Genomic DNA, 22,198 nt, shown 5'->3' with positions numbered 1-22,198 from the left:
GGCCTCCCAAAGTGCTGGGATTACAGGCTTGAGCCACCGCGCCCGGTCTCTTTTTAAAATTCTACAGACACACCTCATGCAAACCATTAAAGACAATCTACTGCAGAGGCAGCAAAACATACAACCATTGGAGCCACATACGTAAAAATGGCACAAATTCTAGAGACTGATGTAAACCACTCATTATCCCCACCCTCTCTTCAACCTCCCTGCTCTCTACCTTAAGATGCCATTGCCAATGTGAGACTTCAAAGGTGGGTCAGAAACATAATCAGTATTTTCTAGACTAAACTGCTAAATTACAAGGCTTGAAGCAACATACAGGATTTGAGTCTAAAGCTGACAGCTCTGGCTCTGCCTTCAACATTAATGGAGATGCCTGCAACTGCCCCTACCTTCGAGTGACCAGGGTAAGCTAGGTCCAGAGCCCTAAGGAACCAGGATTCCAGATTGTGTGTTGCTGTTAACCCCCAATTCATCCCCTGCAGACCTGGGTCAAGGCTTGAAATCTAGGACTTGCTGACTGTGTTGTCTCAATACAAGTTCAACTTCTGCATTTTAATCTATGGACTACAAGACAGGGGAGGTGACCCCCACCCAAACTGCCTCTAACAGGAGGCTTTGATAACCAGCTCGTATACACAGATGCGTGCATATCAGAATGCATGGCCATACAGGCTCCCATTGAGAGGAAAAGGCTTTTACCTTTACATGACATGCTTCTTCTTAAGAGTTTAGATTAATAAGCCTTGGACGGGTTAGAAACGTACCTGTAGGAGCCTGTTGCCACGCGGATGCCATCAATCAAGGTGAACTTTTCGTGAACCTTCCCAATAATTTTAGTTCCTGACCTTGCATAGTAGATATTTCCTGTGATAGTCCGAACTGTCATCAACTGTTGGTGGGGAGTGGGAGAAATATAAACGAACAATTCAGCAATACTCATCCGTTGAGCAAATCATTAGGACAAAAAGGCTGAGTTTACAATTCCCAGATACAATTATTGGCAGATGCGTGGCTTCGGGTTACCATTTAGTGACAGTACACACGGTACACTAGCCAGACAGTTCTCAAGCCTCAAGTGATGTTACGTCTACATTTGGTCCTTCTTCTCATCTGTTCTTTTCTTATATTTACTTTTGAGACCCTTAGTTCATGTGTGTATGCCTTCTTTTCGAACCTTTTTGGGATACTAAACAACAGAATTCGAGAAATGATTCTGAAGCAAAATGTGTGGGATAAAATCATCAAAGAAAACACGCCAGTAATAAAGAATATTTTAACAAAATCTGAAAGAAGCTAAGCTGATTTTCCTCCAACTTGTTTGTTTAATGGTATCACGTCAGAGTACCAGTCCATCCTCACTCACCCTCAACACCATAATGGGTATGGAGAAGAGGAACATAGGATATGCGTTCTCTAGTACAGGCATGCTGAGGCAGAAACACTCATATCACATATGGCTTAATGAGCAATGTCACATCTCCTACAAATACATAATTACCAAAAAGGTACACTGGTGGTGGTATGCTGGGGCGATATATTGCACATGTATGCATAATTATTCCTGTAAAATGACACATATAAATGTATAAACAATGGCATACAAAATACTACAACAATTTGCATTCTCTGGAGCAGACCAGTGGCTCTATATCATTAGAAATCTTACACATTTAAATTAAATGTGTAACATTTTTGTTTGACTCATTGATTCCATAAACATAGAGAGCCCCTACTATGTGCCAAGCCCTGAGACAACAGAGATGTAAGGCATGCTCCTTACCTTCAAGGACTAGAATAAGAGAGAGAAACTAATTGAATGATTTAGAAACTACAATAACACGTAACAGCATCCAGAGAAATGAAAACCTATATCCACACAAAACCTCTACACATGTTCACAGCAACTTTATTCATAATAGACAAAAACTGGAAACTATCCAAATGTCCTTCAGTGGCTGAATGGTATAAGATACCATAAATACTCAGCAATGAAAAGGAACAAACTGTTGATACATGCACAACTTGGATGGATTTCAAAAGCACTGTGATGAGGGGAAAAAAGCCAATCTTGAAAGTTACATACTGTATAATTCCATTTATATAATAGACTGTAAATGACAAAATTATAGAAATAGAGAACAAATTAGTGGTTGCTAGGGGTTAAAGAGAGGGGAGTGATGTGACTATATAAAGGAGAAGGAGGAGGGAGATCTTTGTGGTGATGGAAACTGCTGTCTGGATGTGCATGCATGATGATAACATGGCACAAAGCTGTATACACACATTGTACCAATGTCAATTTCCAGGTTTTGACATTGTACCATAAGTTACATAAGATGTAACATTTGGGGAAACTGGGTGAAGGGTACATGAAACTTTTCTGTGCAATCTTTGCAACTTCCGTTAATCTATCAATATTCAAAATAAGCTAAAAATAAAACACAAAACAAAACTATGGCAAGACATAATACCACTTCTGTGGTCTTCTTATCAAATGCGTAATCTGAATTTAACTTTGAGAAAACATCAGACAAACCCAAATTCTACAAAAAATTGGCTAGTTTTTTTTTTTTTTTTCCTGAGGTGGAGTCTGACTCTGTTGCCCAGGCTGGAGTGCAGTGGCATGATCTCGGCTCACTGCAACCTCCATCTCCCAGGTTCAAGTGATTCTCCTGCCTCAGCATCCCAAGTAGCTGGGACTACAGGCATCTGCCACCAAGCCCAGTTAATTTTTGTGTATTTTTAGTAGAGACGGGGTTTCGCCATGTTGGCCAAGCTGGTCTCAAACTCCTGACCTCAGGTGATCCGCCCACCTCGGCCTCCCAAAGTGCTTGGATTACAGGCGTGAGCCACCATGCCCTGCTAGCTAGTATTCTTTAAAGGTGTCAAGCCCCAGCCGGGCACAGTGGCAAATGTCTGTCGTTCCAGCTACTTGGGAGGCTAATTGATTCAAGGGGATCAGTTGAGTCCAGGAGTTCAAGACCAGCCTAGGCAATATAGTGAGACCTCATTTCTTTAAAAAAAAAAAAAAAAAGGGGGGGCAGTTGGGGGGGGGGGCGGGTCAAGACCCTAAAAGACGAAGAAAGATGGAGAAACAGTTCCAGATTAAATGATATGCAGGAGACTTGACAACTAAATGTAGGGTGTGATCCTAGACTGGATTGGATCCTGGACCAGAAAAAGGGCATTAGTGGAATGACCGGGAAATGTATAACTTTGTAAATTAGATAGTATTGATATCAAGTTTATTTCCTGATTTTGTTATTTGTACTAAGGTTTGTAAGATGTTAACATGTGGAGAACTTGGACTAAGAGTATTCAGGAATTTCTTACATTATTTTTGTAACTTCTTTATAAATCTTAAATTATTTCAAAATAAAATTAAAAAAAAAAAAAGACAACTAGGAAATGTCATAGAGATACACCTGGACTTGGTGGAAGGAGAGCTTCCTGGAGGAGGTGATGATCCCTGAGCCAAGTCTTAAAGGATCAACATATAATAAGCATAAAACATACCATTATGGGCAGATTAGGTGTGGTTTTGTGTATCTTTCCCTTTGACACACATCTGCATGTTGTACACACCTCTGTGATCATGGCCAAAGCACTTGTGAGTACCTGCACATCAATGTGTGACCAAGTTCCTACAGACAGCACAACCCAACATTCTGAACCAGCTACAGAGGCAAAGCATGGGGAAATCAGCCCCCATACGGCAAGGGCACAAATTCACTAGCACAGACAGGCACAGGAGACACAAGCAACCAGGGAAGACAGTGCTTCCCCAGGAAGGAGTAAGACCACAAAAAACGGGGAAGCCAGAGAAATAGGCCTTCTTAAATACCCCTACAGAGGATCTGGACACCTATGAAGGCAGCAACCAACAGTAGGCACCTGAACCGGTACCTGCTCATAGATTTCTGTCTAGTAGATAAATCAGAGAAAATCACTTGATCAAAGTTGTGGCCAGAACAATTCTGTGATTTCTCTGCTAATGCACAGCTTTAATTATAGAAAGAGCGCCTTGAAATTAAACACTGACACCTTCAATTTCTTCACCTGGCTAGATGATAATGTTCTTTTCCATGCCAAAGTGTATCTTCCTTGGGTCCACCTGGCCTCATTTTCTAACCACCTGTTGGGTTACATGGCTGTCTCATCTCAATTGGTCTCTAAACCCCAACCCTAGGCCAGGCGTGGTGGCTCAAGCCTGTAATCCCAGCACTTTGGGAGGCCGAGACGGGCGGATCACGAGGTCAGGAGATCGAGACCATCCTGGCTAACACGGTGAAACCCCGTCTCTACTAAAAAAAAAATACAAAAAACCAGCCAGGCGAGGTGGTGGGCGCCTGTAGTCCCAGCTACTGGGGAGGCTGAGGCAGGAGAATGGCGTGAACCTGGGAGGCGGAGCTTGCAGTGAGCCCAGATTGCGCCACTGCACTCCAGCCTGGGCGACAGAGTGAGACTCCGTCTCAAAAAAAAAAATAAACCCCAATCCTGTCTTTATCATGAGGCAATCAACAAGAACTCTGTGGGAGAATCTGAATTCTGTAAATCAAATTGCTTGGTAATAACAAGGTGGTAAGTTAGTCTCTTAGGCAATAACTTACAGTACCAAAGACTAAATTCGTTTTGCTGACTGCTTTATATCTAGTACCCGGTGCATAATAGATGCTCAGATAGGTGATGAACAAATAAAGTTCTGAAGCTCACAGGTTAAGTTGCCTAATTTTTACACTTGATCTTAGCCAAAAGGCTGAGAAGCGATGGGTTGCTTAATTTTCAAAAAACAAATTCTGGGCCAGGCGTGGGTGGGTCACGCCTGTAATCCCAGCAATTTGGGAGGCCAAGGCGGGTGGATCACTTGAGGTCAGGAGTTTGAGACCAGCCTGACCAACATGGTAAAACCCCGTCTCTATTAAAAATACAAAAAATTAGCTGGGTGTGGTGGCGAGCACCTGTAATCCTAGCTACTCAGGAGGCTGAGGCAGAAGAATTGCTTGAACCCGGGAGGCAGAGATTGCAGTGAGCTGAGATTGTGCCATTGCACTCCAGCCTGGGCAACAAGTGTGAAATTCCATCTCAAAAAAACAAAACAGAACAAAAAAAAATTCTGTAATAAATATGACAATTTTTCTTGCTTCTTTCCATGAAAGTGACCAAGCTAGCTATGTTGTATAGGCTTCCATTGAAACACTTAGATTATTTTTAGAATCAGAGAAATAGACATAAAATCTAATTTTACAATAATGAGAAATGAACAGCAGCAGCATGTGATAGTGATTACAGACACTGGGGTTGGAGGCCGAGATAGGAGGAGGCAGACCCCAGTTGTGGACACTTGGGTTCTCTATGTCACTATTTCCTGATCTGAAACACAGATGCCACTTACCTGATAGGGCTGCTGCCAGGATTCAGTTACATAAAATCTGTTAAAAACACAGAGCAGACTGGGGGTGGGGCCTAATACCTGTAATCCCAGCACTTTGGGAGGCCGAGGCAGGCAGATCACCTGAGGTAGGAGTTCAAGACCAGCTTGGACAACATGGCAAAACCCTATCTCTACTAAAAATACAAAAATTAGCCAGGTGTGGTGGTGCACACCTGTAATCCCAGCCACTTGGGAGACTGAGGCAGGATAATCGCTTGAACCTGGGAGAGGGATGGTGCAGTGAGGCTAGATTGTGCTACTGCACTGCCACCTTGGCGACAGAGTAAGACTCTGTCTCAGAAAAAAAAAGCATGCAGCAGTGCCAAATACAGAGTGGGAGCTCAACAAATACTGGTTGCCGTGATTAAAAGGGCAGCCTCCTGGAACTACTGTCAAAAGCAGCAGCTTCCAGGGTGGCCTTCGGGTCTTCAACAAGGGAGCTGGTCCAGGCTCTATTGAAGAGGCAGGACGGTACAGGGGAGAGGCCAAGGTCTTGAATCCTAACATTTCTTTCAACAGCTTAATTGAGATCTAATTCACAGATCATACAATTAACACAAATTCTGTAGTTTTTTATATATCCACAGATATATGCAACCACCATCATCGTTAGTCAATTTTAGGACATTCTCATCAGTTAGCAATAACCCCGTTCTTCCCTCCAACTCCCCAACCCTAGGCAACCACTAATCGATGTCTCTATAGATTTCCCTATTCTGACTTAATGGAATAATATCATATGTGGTCTTTTGTGACTGGCTTCCTTCACTTAGCATGTTTGCAAGTTCATCCATGCTGTAGCATGTATCAGCACTTCATTCCTTTTTATGGTTGAATAGTACACTATTGTATAAATAGACAACATATCATTTATCCACTTATCAGTTGATGGGCATTGGATTGTTTCCACTCTTTGATTTTATGAATAATGCTTCTATAAAATTCATACACAAATTTTTGTGGAGGCCTATATTTTCATTTCTCTTGGGTAGACACCTAGGAGAATTGCCAGGTCACAGGTACTGTCCATTTTCTGTAAGACCAGGCAAATGACTTTGCTCACATCCTCAGTCCCTTCCTTGTAAACAGGGACACTGCCACCAACCACCTTGTAGATCATGGATGCTTAGTCACATTCGTTGACTGTGGTGAAACTGGATATAGTGTACCACAAACCTTTTCCTGTTCAGGATGAACTTTCAGATCCATGCACATATCCAAAAACTGAGAGAGGAGAGCCTGGTCCAGAAGGATATACACAGCGACTCCCTGTTTTCTGCATATTTCTTGAAGGTCTCTGAAGATGTCGATGTCTGTGAACGCATCCATTACGACTGCAATCACCTACAGGTGAAACGGGGAAGAGCACATGGTCAGCTTATAGGACACCACCTTACAGCATGCTGTCTGGACTCTGGACTCCACTCAGAACTGGGAAATGATCCCTATCCAACAGTTATCCTTCCCTCCTGCTTCTGCAATATTGGTGCTCCCCTCACCATAGACTCTTTTGCACCTCCAAAGACACCTGGGCCCCGTATCCTACAAATCTTGACTTGGCCTAGCTAACACTCCATGCTGTCACTAGGAGCTAATACTCCCAGCTAAACTGTCCATGCTGGCAGGTTTCTCAAAAATACAGATCAATCCACTGCCTTGCTCTCTTATGAACCTGCTCCATTCACCTTCTATTCCTCCACTAAACCCCTGTCTTACAGGCTTAATTCAGATCAGCAAGCTGTCTGGTTCTGTGGATAACACACTGTTATCTTTGGCTTGTAGATTTCCCCAGCAGGATTCAGTTTGCTGTCCATTAAACAAGTAAATAAAACCTTACATTCTCTCTGAGGGCCCTTCTGGGGGGTAGCATTCTTGAAATCTATTTTTTAAATTGTTGTCTGGTTTTGAATCTTAATCTCTGACTTTTTTAAGGCCTGCCCCATTCACCACCAACTCATGACTTGAAAGCAACCAAAGCAGGCCCATGGATTCTCCCATCTTCTGCTTCCCTCCTACTGCATACCACATTTGTTAACATTCTGTTCTTTCCACCAGCCAGGCCTGATCAGCTGTCTGTTGGGCAGGTTCTAACCAAATGGCTTCCACCGCACTGGCCTCTCCTCAGTAAAAGGCTCTCTCTGCAGTTCTTTGGTATTGTCCACAGTGCAAGCCCACAGCAAAGAACAGGGAAATACTTCCTAAGGATTCTGCCCTTAAGCTCAGAGTAGGCCTTTCTTCTCCCCAACAACGTGGCTCCATTCATGCCTCCCAAGTGATTTTCCACACCTAGCATCAGACTACAATTAAGAGCCACCTTTTAGCCATGCATTCTTGGGCAAATTACAGCTATTTCAAATGTCTGTTTCCTGAGCTGCAAAATAGGGTTGTATCGAGAATTAAATGACTATGTTACATAAAGTACAAGGTACAAAGGATCCCTTAGTATCCGCTCATTTATTCACTTTACCAGTCCTGAGCTGGAGCTGTCCAGACAGTTCAACACAGGGAGACACTGCTCAGCTTTCCTCGCTCTTTTAAAGACAGGCTGCTCCGGCCACAATGCCTCTAATCACACCCTTTGCAAGCTTAAAACCAAGGTCCTCAGCAAACTCCTGGCAAGGCAGTGGGGGTGTCCAAACATCCAGGCTTAGAAACAGGTCCTGACAAACTGAGTCAGAAGCCGGGGGTGTTAACTAAGGAAACCAAGGCTTGGGAGCTCTTCTGTAGTCTGGAGCTATATGGGTTTCTCCTTCCTCCCCATTTCAACAGTAAAAGCCTGTCTCTCAGAATCACATTAACTCTTTTTCTGAAAGTTAGGATTATTCATTTATGGGTTTCACTCCTTCTACTGCAGCAAAGGCTCTTGAATGGGATTGATTCATTTCTGTGGTCCCAGAGGACTCAGGACAGTACATGACAGTCATTACTCCTTAAGAATTTGGGGAACTAAAGAAGGAAGGAAGAGACAAAAAGGCAATTTGGCTGTCTTTCTCCAACACTCCAGGGCCTGGTCTGCTAGGATGTGAGACCTTGAAATGCCAGTTCCTGGGAAGTCACTGCTGTGAGGGGGTCAAGAAGACCAGTTACTCTTCTGCTGCCTTTCCCTCCCCACCCCTTTTAATGATGCTGTAAGCTGTGGGCTATTCTTGGTAAAGAACAAGGCTGAAACCCACTGAACACAGTGATTTAAAAAACAAGAAACATTCTTTCTGAACTCATGGCATCCTCTGAAGTTTATATCCTCCACTGGCTTTACACATTCTATTTTGACAGTCCTATTCATCCTACTCATTCGGGTCATACAGCAGGGATTAAAGACAAAAGATCTGGGCATAGAACCCAGCTCTACCACCTACCAGCTGTGTGACCTTGGGCAAGTGGCTTAATCTCTCTGAGCCTCAGTTTCCTCCTCGGGAGGATACAATTAATAGCATCTGGGTCAAAGGGCTGCTGTGAGGATTAAGTGAAACAAAGCATGGAAAGGGCTTAGCACAGGAGGGCAAGGCAGGAAACGGGTGCTATTATGCAGCCAAGACCTCCTCAGAGCCCACCGTGGGCTGCACACTGCACTAGGCAGAAAGATGGCTATGAGGAATTTGACACAGACCCAACTTACCTCAAGGAGAGGACACAGGCTGCAGAGAGGCAAAATGATATATATAGCCTAAGCAATTAAACTAAGGGGGCTGGGCATGGTGGCTCATGCCTATAATCCCAGTGCTTCGGGAGGCCAAGGTGGGTGGACTACCTGAGGTCAGGAGTTTGAGACCATCCTGGCCAACATGGTAAAACCCTGTCTCTACTAAAAATACAAAAAATTAGCTGAGCATGGTGTCATGCACCTGTCATCCCAGCTACTAGGAAGGCTGAGGTATAAGAATCACTTGAACCCAGGAGGTGAAGGTTGCAGTGAGCCGAGATCACACCATTGCACTCCAGCCTGGGCAACAGAGCAGGACTCCATCTCAAAAAACAAAACAAAACAAAACAAAAACAAGGTGTCTCCTCCAGTGGTGGACCATAGGCACTATAGGTACTCAAATGCTTACCAGATAAGAGCAGGGAAGGCTTCCTGGAGGAGATGGCATTTGAGCTGAATCACAAGGACATTTGGACAAGGGCATGGGAGAAGTGAAGGGAGGAGAAGGCATTCCCACAGGAAGCCATATGATGACAAAGGAAGAGGGAGGGAATGACGGGGTATGCACCAGTCTAGCTGGAACGTACAGCATGTATGAAAGGGAGTCACGGGACATGACTGGAAAAGATGGATGAATGAGCAAGATCACAGAAGGCCCTGAATGCCAACCAAGGAATCAGTTTCAAACTTCCCCACATTGCCTATATAAGAGTAATGAGTTCAAAGTGAACTCATTATCATCCCAACAGGATGGGAGAAACTGATGCCAGAAGAGACTGGTATAGGTCAGAGTCTGGCCCCACCTCCTCCAACACAGGACCTACAACACGTCAGTCACGTGGATATTCTTTAGGTTAAGCAACTTCAATAAATGTTTAGGAGGACTAGAGACCAAATGAAGAAAAATCAGTGACATGGCAGAAGCAATGAGGGTTGCAGAAGAGGGAAGAAGGAAAATCAGTGGCAGGCAAGAAGCAATGAGGTTGCAGAAGAGGGAAGGAAGCCATGGGAGAGCCCAGCAGTGGGCAATGGGCTGAGGATGACAGGGAGAGGGATATTCTGATACAAGGAAACAGGAAACACAAGACAAGAAGCAAGAGTGAGGGGTGGGCTTCGAAACGAATTTTGAGGTGGCAGTAAAACCTTCAGAAAGAGGTCTGGAATATGCAGGTGTAAGAATGAGAGTAGCACTCACAGGAGAAAGCTAAAGAGGAAAACGCACACACCTGCTTGCCTCTCCGATTTCCCACTCTTCTTTCAAATCTTCAGGGGGGACCCAATCGAGGCAAGCAGGTATTGAGCACTGAGGATCTAGTGTCAATCCCCGCCCTCGAGAACGCAGTCTAATGAGACAGGAGACAAGCCAGGGGTAACAGAGTGGCCAATGGACACGTACCCTCAGTGCTTCTGGAAACAAAGACCAGAAAAACCCAGCCCAGCTGCTGGATTAGAGACCTGCTGGAGCCAGAGGCATGGGCCCAAGAGCCCACAGCACAAGGCACCACCAAGCTGAATTTTGATTCACCACTTAACAAAACAATTGTGCAACACCTTTGTTATATGGTGAGTAAATACCTAATTTGCTATTTGTTCCACCGTTTGGTTTTAAAGCCTCACCCTTTCCTGTGTGTTGGATTTGAACACTAGTCCTTAACACCCTCAGGGTGTGTAGAGTTGATGGAGGTTTTCTTTCCCTGACTCCCCCTATACCCAGCATCCCCTCCTTTGTTACTAAAGCAGGACTCTTAAAAGTATTCATCTATTTTTTGTTTTTGGAAACGAAGTTCCACCCCATCGCCCAGGATGGAGTGCAGTGGTGTGATCTCGGCTCACTGCAACCTCCCCCTCCGAAGCACAAGCAATCCTCCCACATCAGCCTTCCAAGTAGCTGTGACTACAGGCTCATGCCACCCCACCTGGCTAATTTTTGTAGCCATAGAATCTCACCATGTTACCCAGGATGGTCTCCAACTTCTGAGCTTAAGTGATCCACCCACCTTGGCCTTCCAAAGTGCAGAGATTCCAGGCATGAGCCACCATGCCCAGTCAAAAGTACTTGTCTTTTACAGAGGAAAAGTCCACAGTCCTACTGTAGAAGCAATCAGTAGGGAGGTCTTCCTTCAAATCCCCATCCCCATCCCCCTATTCCTGTGTCCCAGCCCTCATGCAACCAATTCCTGCGTAGCTGAATTAGACCTGGGGCTAGACTGAAGGGACACTCTGTTCACCGAGCTGAGCAATGACCTGGACTCATCCACTAACCGGCCGAGTCCTGCTTTCCAAGCCAGGATGCATCTCCTAGGTGTCTGGTGCTCATGCTGAATCCTGTGGGCCCAGAAATACACCTGGACTTGAATACTGATGTGGAAATTGGCCACTGCTCCCACTCCTGAGGCATAATGTGCAAAGGACAAAGGCATGTCTGGAAGGCAGGCAGCCCTTGCACATCAAGTGCCCACAGTCATGGCACTCTCCCAGTCTGTGCTACGTGGAGCCCACCCACTCTCTAAGGGCTAGAAAGTCATGAGAGTGGTGACTTTCAAGAGTCCCTTCCAGGATCAACACCCATTTGCAATTTGCAACTCAGTGCAAGTCAGTTACAACAGGAGATGTGAGGAGGACGCATCCAGCTGGTCAGGGGCCTAATGGCCAGCCTAATGCAGCACCTCACTGTTCCTGCACTTCTCCAGCCATATCTGGAGCAACTGCACCTGTGCACATCATCTCAGGTGACAAATCACAAGCCTATCTCTCTCAGTCCTTCTTCCTATCCCCTCCTGATTTGTAGCAAGGGACTTGGGAACCTATGTAGTTGAACAGCAGACATCATGATGGCCTTCTTGGTCTCTGGGAAGGTCACAGACCCTGTTTATGTTACTTGCCAAGTAGAACTGAACTCTTTTCTGCTTGCCTTCTTGCACAAAAGCTCAAAAGTGCTATCTAGAGATTTCAAAACCCCATTACCTATCATCCACAATCTATAGATGAGAAAGCCAAAGCTTGAAGAGGTTAAGTAACTTATTCAAGGTGACAAACTTAAGCAAGTACAAGGGCTGGAATTTCAACCCAGGTCTGTGTGACTCTGCAGTCATCTAAGAAAAGTACTACACTCAGTATTTTATATCATTCCAAACAAGTTTAATGGGCAATTCTTCACATGATTGGGAGCTTAGAACGAACACTAAAGGCTCAGTAGCTTAGCCCATGAAGTGCATGGGCTCAAGCTCACCACGAATGATTGAGACTACCTACCTCATAGTGTTTATTGGCAGTTCCTAGCATATGGAAAGCCCTCAAATGGCAGCTACTCATATTCTTAGTCCCAATTCTGTCACTATCCCTGGACAAGCCATTCCATCTGAGTCTCAGTGTCCTTGAAACAAGGCCCCTTCCAGCTCTTCAAAGTCAGTGATTCATACACACTCAATGGGCAGGTCTGGGCTCTGACCAGGCACATGTGCAGCCCCAAGAGGCCCCTCAGGGCCAGTCATTCCAGTTCTCATTCCAGCTCTTCTTCCTTTGTGTGAAGCAGGAAGTTCGTACCGATCACCCCTTCTCACTGCACCTCAGTTTCCCTCCCTCCCCTCCCAGAGTCATAAAGTGAGGTCAGGTGTACAACATGCTTGGAATTCCACCAAAGATCTGCACACATTCAAAGATATGTCAGTTAGTTCACAACTGGGGGCGATTTTGCCCCCAGAGGGCATTTAGCAATGTCTGGAGACATTTTTTATCGTGGTAAAATAGATAAGTTTGCCATCTTAATAATTTTTAAGTGTACAACGTAGTGGCAATAATTACTTTCAAAACCATCACTACTATCTGTTTTTTTCTTTTTTTTTTTTTTTTTTGAGACAGAGTCTCACTCTTTTGCCCAGGCTGGAGTGCAGTGGAGCAATCTCGACTCATTACAACCTCCGCCACCCAAGTTCAAGCAATTCTCTGCCTCAGCCTCCCGAGCAGCTGGGATTACAGGTACCTGCCACCATGCCCGGCTAATTTTTGTATTTTTAGTAGAGATGGGTTTCACCATCTTGGCTGTGCTGATCTCGAACTCCTGACCTCATGATCCACCCACTTCAGCCTCCCAAAGTGCTGGGATTACAAGCGTGAGCCACCACGCCCAGGCTATCTGTTTCTAAAACTTTTTCATAGCCCCAAACAGAAACTCTGTGCCCATTCATCAGTAACTCCCTATTTCCCCCTCTGGAGACACTGAATATCATGACTACCTGGGGTGAGGGATACTATTGGCATCGAGTGAATGGGGGCCATGGATGCTACTCAACATCCTACAATGCACAGGACAGACCCTCAGGACAAAGAATTATCCAACCCAAAAGGTCAATAGTGCTGAGAAGCCCTGCTTGGGGCTGACACGAGCATTTGGAACAGAAACTGATCACACCACACAGGCTCTACTCTAATGCAGAGGAAAGTTATGCAAGAACAGGAAAGCCTTAATTCAGATACATCCAAGTACATGCCAGGGGCCCCCAACACATTCCTTAGCTGCTACTCCTCCTGGCAGGGCTCTCTGGGAATGCAATGATCCTCACTACTAACGCTCGGGTTATCAAGAGGATGCCCGAGGGTGAGGTCATAGCAAAAGGGGCCTCTTTGGAACAAAAGAGCATAGGGAATAGGCACTGGTAAGAAAGGTGACTCTGAGGAATCGGAACCTCCTGGTGGTACCAGCTTTGCCTCTGCACTCCCATTCAACAAACCAGGAATAGCTGGACAGCCAATTCATGAGCACATTGCCAAAATGACACTACATAGCCCTTCCAGGCAAGGGGCCACAGCCCAGCCAAATCCCAGTTCACATAGCAACAGAGGCAAAAAGCTGAATGAGTCATCAATAGATACAGTGGTGGAGGGGTGGACCTAGAGCAAGTACGTGGGGAAAATATCCTGCATAATTCAAGACTATCCGAAAACTTCCTTAGGAAGCAAACATATGGGTTCTCAAAAGGTTCAAAGCAGTATTTCCTCCAGTTTTGGGGAAGCTCGCCTAAGCACCTGGTAAGCAGCCAGCTTGTATTCAAGCCATGCTACACATAATTGTGTTTTTATTTATTTTTTAGAAACAGGGTCTTGCTCTGTCACCTAAGCTGGAGTGCAGTGGCATGATCATAGCTTACTATAGCCTCCAACTCCTGGGCTCAAGTAATCCTCCTGCCTCAGCCTCCTGAGTAGCTGGAACTACAGGCACATGCCACCACACCCAGCTAATTTTTTAACTTTTTGTAGAGACGGGATCTCACTATGTTGCCCAGACTGGTCTCAAACTCCTGACCTCAAGAAATCCTCCAGCCTTGACCTCCCAAAACACTAGGTTTAGAGGCATGAGCCACCACGCATGGCCAAACTATTTGTTTTTAAACACTGTACCTCATTTAGTGTGGCAGAATGCCCACACTTTGAAAGGTATATAGGAACAGTGTCAAGGAAGGGGCTGGCAGATTCACAACCCCCAGGCACAGCCACCCAGGGACAAATACTTGCTGAGTAGAAAGGCAGACAGAATCACCTGAACTACTTTTCTTCCTACCTCCCACTCCCTCCCCCCGCCCTTTATTTCTCCTCAAAGCATGTAGCTGAATGGAGCAAAGCTGCACATAATAGGCCCCTACAGTATTTACTGAGCACCTTTTATGTATCAGACACACTGAGTAATTCTGTGTGGTCAGAGAGCTGCTGGATAAAACCTAGGCTAGAACCAGCCATTTAGGCTGCAAAGCCAGGATTAGGCCCTGCCATTTACCAAGTAACCCTGGCTTCCTGTGCCTATACTCTGGTCAAGGAGCTTCATATTCTGGCTCCTTCCAGAGACACTCCTGAAGATGCAAGGTGGTCCTCAGACCACCTTAGTGAGGGCAAATAAAGCTGCACGGGGCAAACACTGAGCTCTGACCCTGCTCTACTGCAGCCTGGCCCCAACCTCTGGGGTTAAGTGGGACCCTTCACGTGGCATTCAAAGTTCCTTCATTCACCCACCAAAAGATTCCCATAGATCCCTCTGCTCCAGGTACCAGAAGCATCTATCTGGCTCTATCTTTCCCAAGGAAAGGAAAACGTACTCTAGTTTACAAAACCTAAACCCAGAGACCTATATTCTTCTGGCATCATGAACCACCTTCCCCACTTGATGGGTTGAGGAGGTTCTCTGCCAGCCTTAATGCCTCCTCCTCTAAAAACTGACCACCTCGTTTTCTTCCTGAAAAGGACAGGTCTAGTCACTGTCATTTTCCTGTTTATAGAATACGCAACATGGAAATTAAAAAGTCCCAATCTTCAACTGTTACAAACCTTCAGCCTGTTGAAAACCAACAAAGCTCCAATCCTTCCTCATGGCAGGGAGGCTGTGTAGGGATTAGGAGTGTGGGCTTCAGTGGTCGGGCACAGTGGCTTACGCCTGTAATCCCAGCACTTTGGGAGGCTGAGGCGGGTGGATCACAAGGTCAAGACCAGCCTGGCCAACATGGTGAAACCCCGTCTCTACTAAAAATACAAAAATTAGTGGCAGGCGCCTGTAATTCCAGCTACTTGGGAGGCTGAGGTAGGAGAATCGCTTGAACCCGGGAGGCAGAGGTTACAGTGAGCCGAGACTGTGCCACTGCACTCCAGCCTGGGCAACAAGAGCAACTCTGTCTCAAAAAAAAAAAAAACCCTACAAAATTTAGCTGGGCTTGGTGGTGTGCTTCTGTAATCCCAGCTGCTCGGGAGCCTGAGTCAGGAGAATCACTTGAACCCAGGAGATGGAGGTTGCAGTGAGCTGAAATCATGCCACTGCACTCCAGCGTGGGTGACAGAGCAAGACTCTGTCTTAAAAAAAATAAATAACAACAACAACAAAAAAAAACGTGAGCTTCAGAGCCAGAACTAGACAGACTTGGGCTTGAGCCCAGCTCTGTCCCATGCTAACTGTGTGATCTTGGGCAAGTTACTTAACTTCTCTGTGCCCGGTCTTTTCTTAATTGTGGCCTCCTCACAGGGTTTGGAGAGTTAAATGAGGTAATTCAGGTCAAGGGTTTAGCACAGAAACTGACCCATTCTCAGTGCTCAATCATATCACCATTAGGTACCTTTGCCATCACAACACCAATGCAGAACAGCTTTTCATTTCATCCTGAAAGCAGCCTGAGACCTACACCTTTATGGTCCTCACTGTCACAGGTACTAGACTTCAAAGGATGTGGTCAAGGTGACACACAATGCATGCCCTTAAACAGTGGTGGCACTTAGCCAACCACCAGATCTGCTCTCTGTCACCTCTCCCCACCCGAGCACAGGCTCCTGAATCCTCCACAGCGAGTGTGGTTGTTAACAGTGGTTCAGACATTCTGTGCCTCAATTTGAGTACAGGGTCCTTCATTCTCTAGCTGCATGACTTTGGGGCTACTTAACTTCTCTATGCCTCAGTTCTATCAGCTGTAAAATGAAGACGATAATTGCACCTTCCTTGGGATTACTTAGAACAGTGCCTGGCAAATAGAAAGCATTACTTTTTTTTTTTTTTTAAAGAGACAGGGTCTCCCCATGTTGCCCAGGCTGGAGCACAGTAGCCATTCACAGCATGGTCATAGTGTACTACAGCCTCGAATTCCTAGACTCAACCGATCCTCCTGCCTCAGCCTCCTGAGTAGCTGGGACTACAGGCACATGATATCATGCCTGGCTTTTTTTTTTTTTTTTTTTTTTAAAAAAACAAAAGAGCCTCTGGGACCTCAAATTCAGCACTGTCTCAAACCCAACTCATTTCAGCATCCCTTACTCCAGCTTCCTCTCCTACAACTAACCCGCTATGGGGAATTTGGCTGCCCCCAAACATTCCAGTTCCTTAAACACCTGTGGGCCAGCCCACATACCCTAGGTCTGGCAAGCCCAACCCAGCTCTGAGGTCGCTGCCACTCCACAGACTTTCTTTCTTCAGCCCTTTCCACAGTACCTGTAGCAGACTCCTCACTGCTTCCCATCAGCACACTGTCCACCCTCAAGTGTTGGCAAGGTTGACGCCTTCTGTGGCCCCAGGCCTGGTAGTGTCTGATACACAGCAGGCAATGAGTAAGCAAATAATTTGGCATAAATATAATTTGACCCAATGAAAATACTCATTGGATTTTTTTTTTTTTTCCCCAAGACAGAGTCTTGCTCTGTTGCCCAGAGCTGGAGTCCAATGGCACAATCTCGGCTCACTGCAACCTCCACCTCCCAGGTTCGAGCAATTCTCCTGCCTCAGCCTCCCGAGTAACTGGGATTTCAGGTGCGTGCCACCACGCCCTGCTAATTTGTGTATTTTTAGTAGAGACGGGGTTTCACCATGTTGGCCAGACTGGTCTCGAACCCCTGACCTCGTGATCCGTCCACCTCAGCCTCCCAAAGTGCTGGGATTACAGGCTTGAGCCACCGTGCCCAGCCAATACTCATTGGATTTAATTTAAAGGTAACTTTCTTAGTTAAAACTGCCCAGATTCCAAATATAGCATCTCGGAGGGAACTGTGGGTAGCTAGACTAGGGCAGCAGGTTCTATCTGGAAATGTCAGTATTACAAAATGCCCGTGGGATGAGGGAGAGTCTGAGCTCCCGGCTCCATCTCTTCAGGCCAGCACGTGAGTTTAATTTCCCTCTGGCCTCTGGTTCCAGTGCCCCTTTGCTATCACTAAAATTTGGGGATGGGCAAAAGACTAGAACAATCCACAGCTCTCACTATATAGACCAGTTCTTTACATTTTTCAGGTTCCAAGTGCTCAAGTTCTACTGGAGGTGAGCTTTGGGAATGCATACCTACACAAGTCTGCCTTTTCCATCTTTTTAATCTTCTCACTGAACCCGCAAGGAAAATGTCTGGTGCATCAAAAAACCCTCAGCTCACCCAAAGCACCTCAGGGCTGGTAAAAGCCTAGCTGCAGCCCACAACCACTCCCTCAAAAGCAAGGCACTAGATCACTGTATCCACTACCACTGCAACCCCACCAGTCAGGGAAAGAACATTAAGAATATTGGTGAGAGTTGGGGCTTGGACTTGGACATGTCAACCTGACAATGCACTGGTATCTTCACCCACAGTCAGACACACTCATGTACCAGCCCTCACAAGTCTTACCACGGCTGGGGCTTTATCTGCCATGTCCCTGGCACAGGCAGACAGCCAGGAAGCCGGGCACTGCCAGTCAGCAAGCAACCTGACCATGGTTCCAGACCAAGGTGTCTGCCACCATACTGTATCTGCCACACCCACATGCAGCCTGCCTTCTTCCTCCTTGATCCCCAGCACCCTGCTGCAGCTTCATCGAGGCTGGCAAGCAGACAAGACCTCCACCGTGCCCATGACCATGCCATACTGAGTCAGACAGTAGGACCAAAACCCACTATGAATACAGAGGCCGATCTAATGCAAATGTATCTGCATTTTAGGAGACCACTGCAATCTGGCACAGACCCAGCCTATGGAAAACTCCTTGCCCCTTTCATTCACAGAGGCAAATTTCCCCTCCAGTCTCTGGCAGTAGAAAAAACGGCAGGCGGCCGGGTGCAGTGGCTCACGCCTTAATCCTAGCACTTTGGGAGGCCGAGGCGGGTGGATCACCTGAGGTCAGGAGTTCGAGACCAGCTTGGCCAACATGGTGAAACCCCATCTCTACTAAAAATACAAAAACTAGCCCGGCGTGGTGGCGGGCACCTGTAATCCGAGCTACTTGGGAGGCTGAGGCAGGAGAATCACTTAAACCCGGGGGACGGAGGTTGCGGTGAACTGAGTTCCCGCCACTTCACTCCAGCCTGGGCAAAAGAGCGAGACTCTGTCTCAAAGAAGAAAAAAAAAAAGACAAGAAAGAAAAAGTGGCAGGGGTCTCACTTTGCCACTTGTGTTTATCTGCTTTTTACAACATAAGATGCGTGAAAGTAATTAGCAATAATAATTGATTCCTAATGCCCCGTAGTTGTCTCTGGAGACCACCTTCCTGGAACTTTCCCTAGGTAAGTTCTTTGGTAATGAGTCTCCTAAGAAGCTCCTGAAAGTGGGATCTAGCGTTGGCTGACAGCCGGGGAAATCGGCAATTTTCCAAGTTTGATTTCAACTGAAATTTGGAGCTGTGAGTACTTCTGGTCCCTCCTTCAAGGATATGAACGTTAGGAGATGGAACCCGGACACAACTCTTATCCTTGGGAACCGAGGCTTCCCCACTATCCCCTGCCACCAGGAGCGGCCCGGGGGATCCGGGGAAGACACGCAGAGTGGGGTGTGAGTCGGGGACCCTGGGACCCCGTGGCCCGCCCTTCCGGTAGGGAGCTGAGGTGTTAGTCGCCCTGGCCTGTGCTCTCAGCAGGCCTCAATTTCCCATTCTTGAAGGGGGTCTCCCGTGCGACCCAGGGCCCGGGAGGGCCGCTCACCTCTCGCGCAGAGCGGAGCTGCTGGCGCAGAGCATCCTTGCAGCCGTAGGGGCCGCCCTCGCCCGCGCCGCGGGGCTGGAAGTGCGCCTCGACGCGCGTGGCGCCGCGGTAGGCGCCCTGGTAGAAGGCGGGCCAGCCGAGCTCCAGCAGCGGCGGCTCCAGGTCCGACTGCTCGGGGAAGTAGGTGCCCGACGAGCAGTCATGTGAGGAGCCGAATGAGTCCTCGGCCGCCGCCGCCGCGCCCTCCTCTCCCGGCCTCTCCGCCGCGCGCAGGATGGCTTGCACCTCATCGGGGTTCAGGAAGCGAGCCAGGCGCTCGCGTCGCAGGAAGGCCGCGAAGGCTTCGGGGCCGCCGGCCACCAGCTCCTCCAGAGCCAGGCGCCGTGACTCGCTGAACAGCTCGGCCGGGTTGGGCGGCCCGCACGGAGACAGGCAGGCAGCCGGCAGTTCGTCCAGGCCCTCGGACAACAGAGCCATAGCGGCACTCGGACGCCACAGCCCTCGGACAAGAACCAGCCTGCAGGCCCACTTTATAGGCAACCTTTGAATCAAACAGACCCGCGCCATTGGCCGCACCTCCCCGCCTCGATTCTCCCATTGGCTGTATTCCTTCCAATAGCGGAGCGAGGCGGGGCGCAAACCTCTACAGTTCCGCCCCCTCATGCGTTATTGGCTGCGATGCTGGGGTTGCTAAGCGGAATTTAAACTTGCAGGGGCAAGACGGGCCGCAGAGCAGGGACAGAGCGGGGAGAGCCGGGCTCCTGGCCATCCCAGGGCGCCCCCTGCCGGCCACCTCACAGCGCGGCCATACAAGGCCCGGGACAGTCAGGCCTAGGCAGTGAGGAGAGGCAGATGCCGGCTTCCAGACACGTTGGCCACGCTGCTCCTAGGCTCTCAGAGCTTTGGCATGGCCAACCATATCGCCTTTATCCCTTGCCTTTAACCATGTATTCATTCATTTAAAAAATACCGGCTTATCATATTAGGACCGCTCCTTTGATTACACCCTCGGGTAGTCTTCTCCCATTTCATCGGTTTTTGCCTTGTAAAACTCCAGCCAACCCTGGTTATATCCTACTTTGCACCTGCACCCCGGCAGCCCTACAGGGCTGGAGAAAAAAACAAAAAGAGCATAACCATGCTTACTGACTGGTCATGTTTTAAATTCATAATCTGTAAGACTACCTGCTAGGAGGCCGGGCGCACAGTGGCTCACACCTGTAATCCCAGCACTTTAGGCGGCCTAGGAGGGCGGATCACCTGAAGTCAGGAGTTTGAGACCAGCCTGACCAACACGGTGAAACCCCGTCTCTACTAAAAATACGAAAATTAGCTGAGCATCTTGATGTATGCCTGTAATCCCAGATGCTCGGGAGGCTGAGGCAGGAGAATCCCTTGAATGTGGAAAGAGGAGGTTGCAGTGAGTCCAGATCACACCACTGCACTCCAGCCTGGACGACAAGAGCGAAACTCCATCAAAAACAAAACAAAACAAAACAAAAAAACTGCCTGGTAGGCCACATTTCCCTCATTCTTTCTACCTTTTCCTCTCTTACAGCTTGCCTCCTATGTCACCAAGAACACAGAAGCAGTGAGAAGGGAAGGTCCACGTGCGCCCATCTAGTCTACCTTCCTGTCTGCATCTCTGCCCATATACTGGGCATTGATGAACTGCTCCTGTGCCCATCCAACCCCAACCCCTCTGCCTGGGCACTTCCAGCCCCTCTACTACTCACCAGCATCACTCCAGCAACCTCCTTGTTTCTCCTGGAACATCAGCTTCCCTCTTTACTGATTCATTTCTATCAACCTACACGCATGCTGAAATATTTTTCATCTTAAAACAACCCTCTTTTGACCCTACATTCCTCTAAACCTCCCCATCTCTCTTCTTACTTTTGCAGCATAAAATCTCAGATGTGGCTGGCCATGGTGACTTGCACCTGTAATGCCAGCACTGTGGGAGGCCAAGGGAAGAGGATCACTTGAGCCCAGGAGTTTGAGACCAGCCTGGGCAACATAGTGAGACCCTGTCTCTACAAAAAAATACAAAAGTTAGCTGGGCATGGTGGTGCGCCTAACTCTTAGTGCATGGCAGTGCTCCTGGTGGTCGCAGCCACTGGGAAGGCTGAGGCAAGAGATCACTTAAGCCCAGGAGTTTGAGGCTGTAGTGAACTATGATCACAACACTGCACTCCAGCCTGGGTGACAGAGTAAGACCCTGTCTCAAAAAAAAAGAAAAAAGAAAAAAGAAAAGAAAAAGAAACCCTCAAACCAGTTGTCTATACCCGCTGTCTCCAGTTCCCTTCCAGCCCTCTTCAATCAGGCTAAAATCCCCACTTCTTTACCAAAACCTCTTGTCAGGTTCATCATGAGTTCCACAGAGCTAAATCCAACAAACAATTTTCAGTCCTCATCTTTCTTATGTAAATGAAAAGTGCGTCATAAATGTGAGAGGTTGCTATTATTATTTAGTAACCAATAACCTTTTTAAATGGATGAATGCCTGCGGCTATTTGGACGCCTCTCCCTCTCTTCCCCTGCTCTCCTCATCCCTTTGTGAAGTTTCTCAAGAATAAGTGTGGGGCCTTCCATGTGTCCCTGCTCTGGTATCCAGGGTCTGGGAGGCTACAAGAAGGCACCTTTTTTTCTTTTTTTTTTTTTCTTTTTTTTTAGATGGAGTCTTGCCCTGTCACCCAGGCTGGAGTGCAATGGTGTGATCTTGGCT

At 47.3% G+C, this 22,198-nt stretch overlaps 1 protein-coding gene across 1 annotated transcript in view; it reads right to left on the bottom strand.

Annotated features, from left to right (window-relative positions):
* Positions 1-20,068, bottom strand: part of SACK1D (scaffolding CK1 anchoring protein D) — a 25,186-nt gene extending 5,118 nt beyond the window's left edge. The window contains exons 1-3 of the mRNA XM_017859130.1: positions 19,471-20,068; positions 6,614-6,781; positions 771-895 (exon numbers count right to left, since the gene is read on the bottom strand). Coding sequence (XP_017714619.1) covers positions 771-895; positions 6,614-6,781; positions 19,471-20,037 — 860 coding nt within the window. The 5' untranslated portion in view covers positions 20,038-20,068. The remainder of the gene's footprint in view (positions 1-770; positions 896-6,613; positions 6,782-19,470) is intronic.
* Between the last annotated feature and the right edge of the window lie 2,130 nt (positions 20,069-22,198).

This window comes from Rhinopithecus bieti, unplaced genomic scaffold, assembly GCF_001698545.2.
Source record: "Rhinopithecus bieti isolate Rb0 unplaced genomic scaffold, ASM169854v2 scaffold_38981, whole genome shotgun sequence".
NCBI lineage: Eukaryota > Metazoa > Chordata > Mammalia > Primates > Cercopithecidae > Rhinopithecus > Rhinopithecus bieti.
This window is presented reverse-complemented; position numbering and strand designations above follow the sequence as displayed.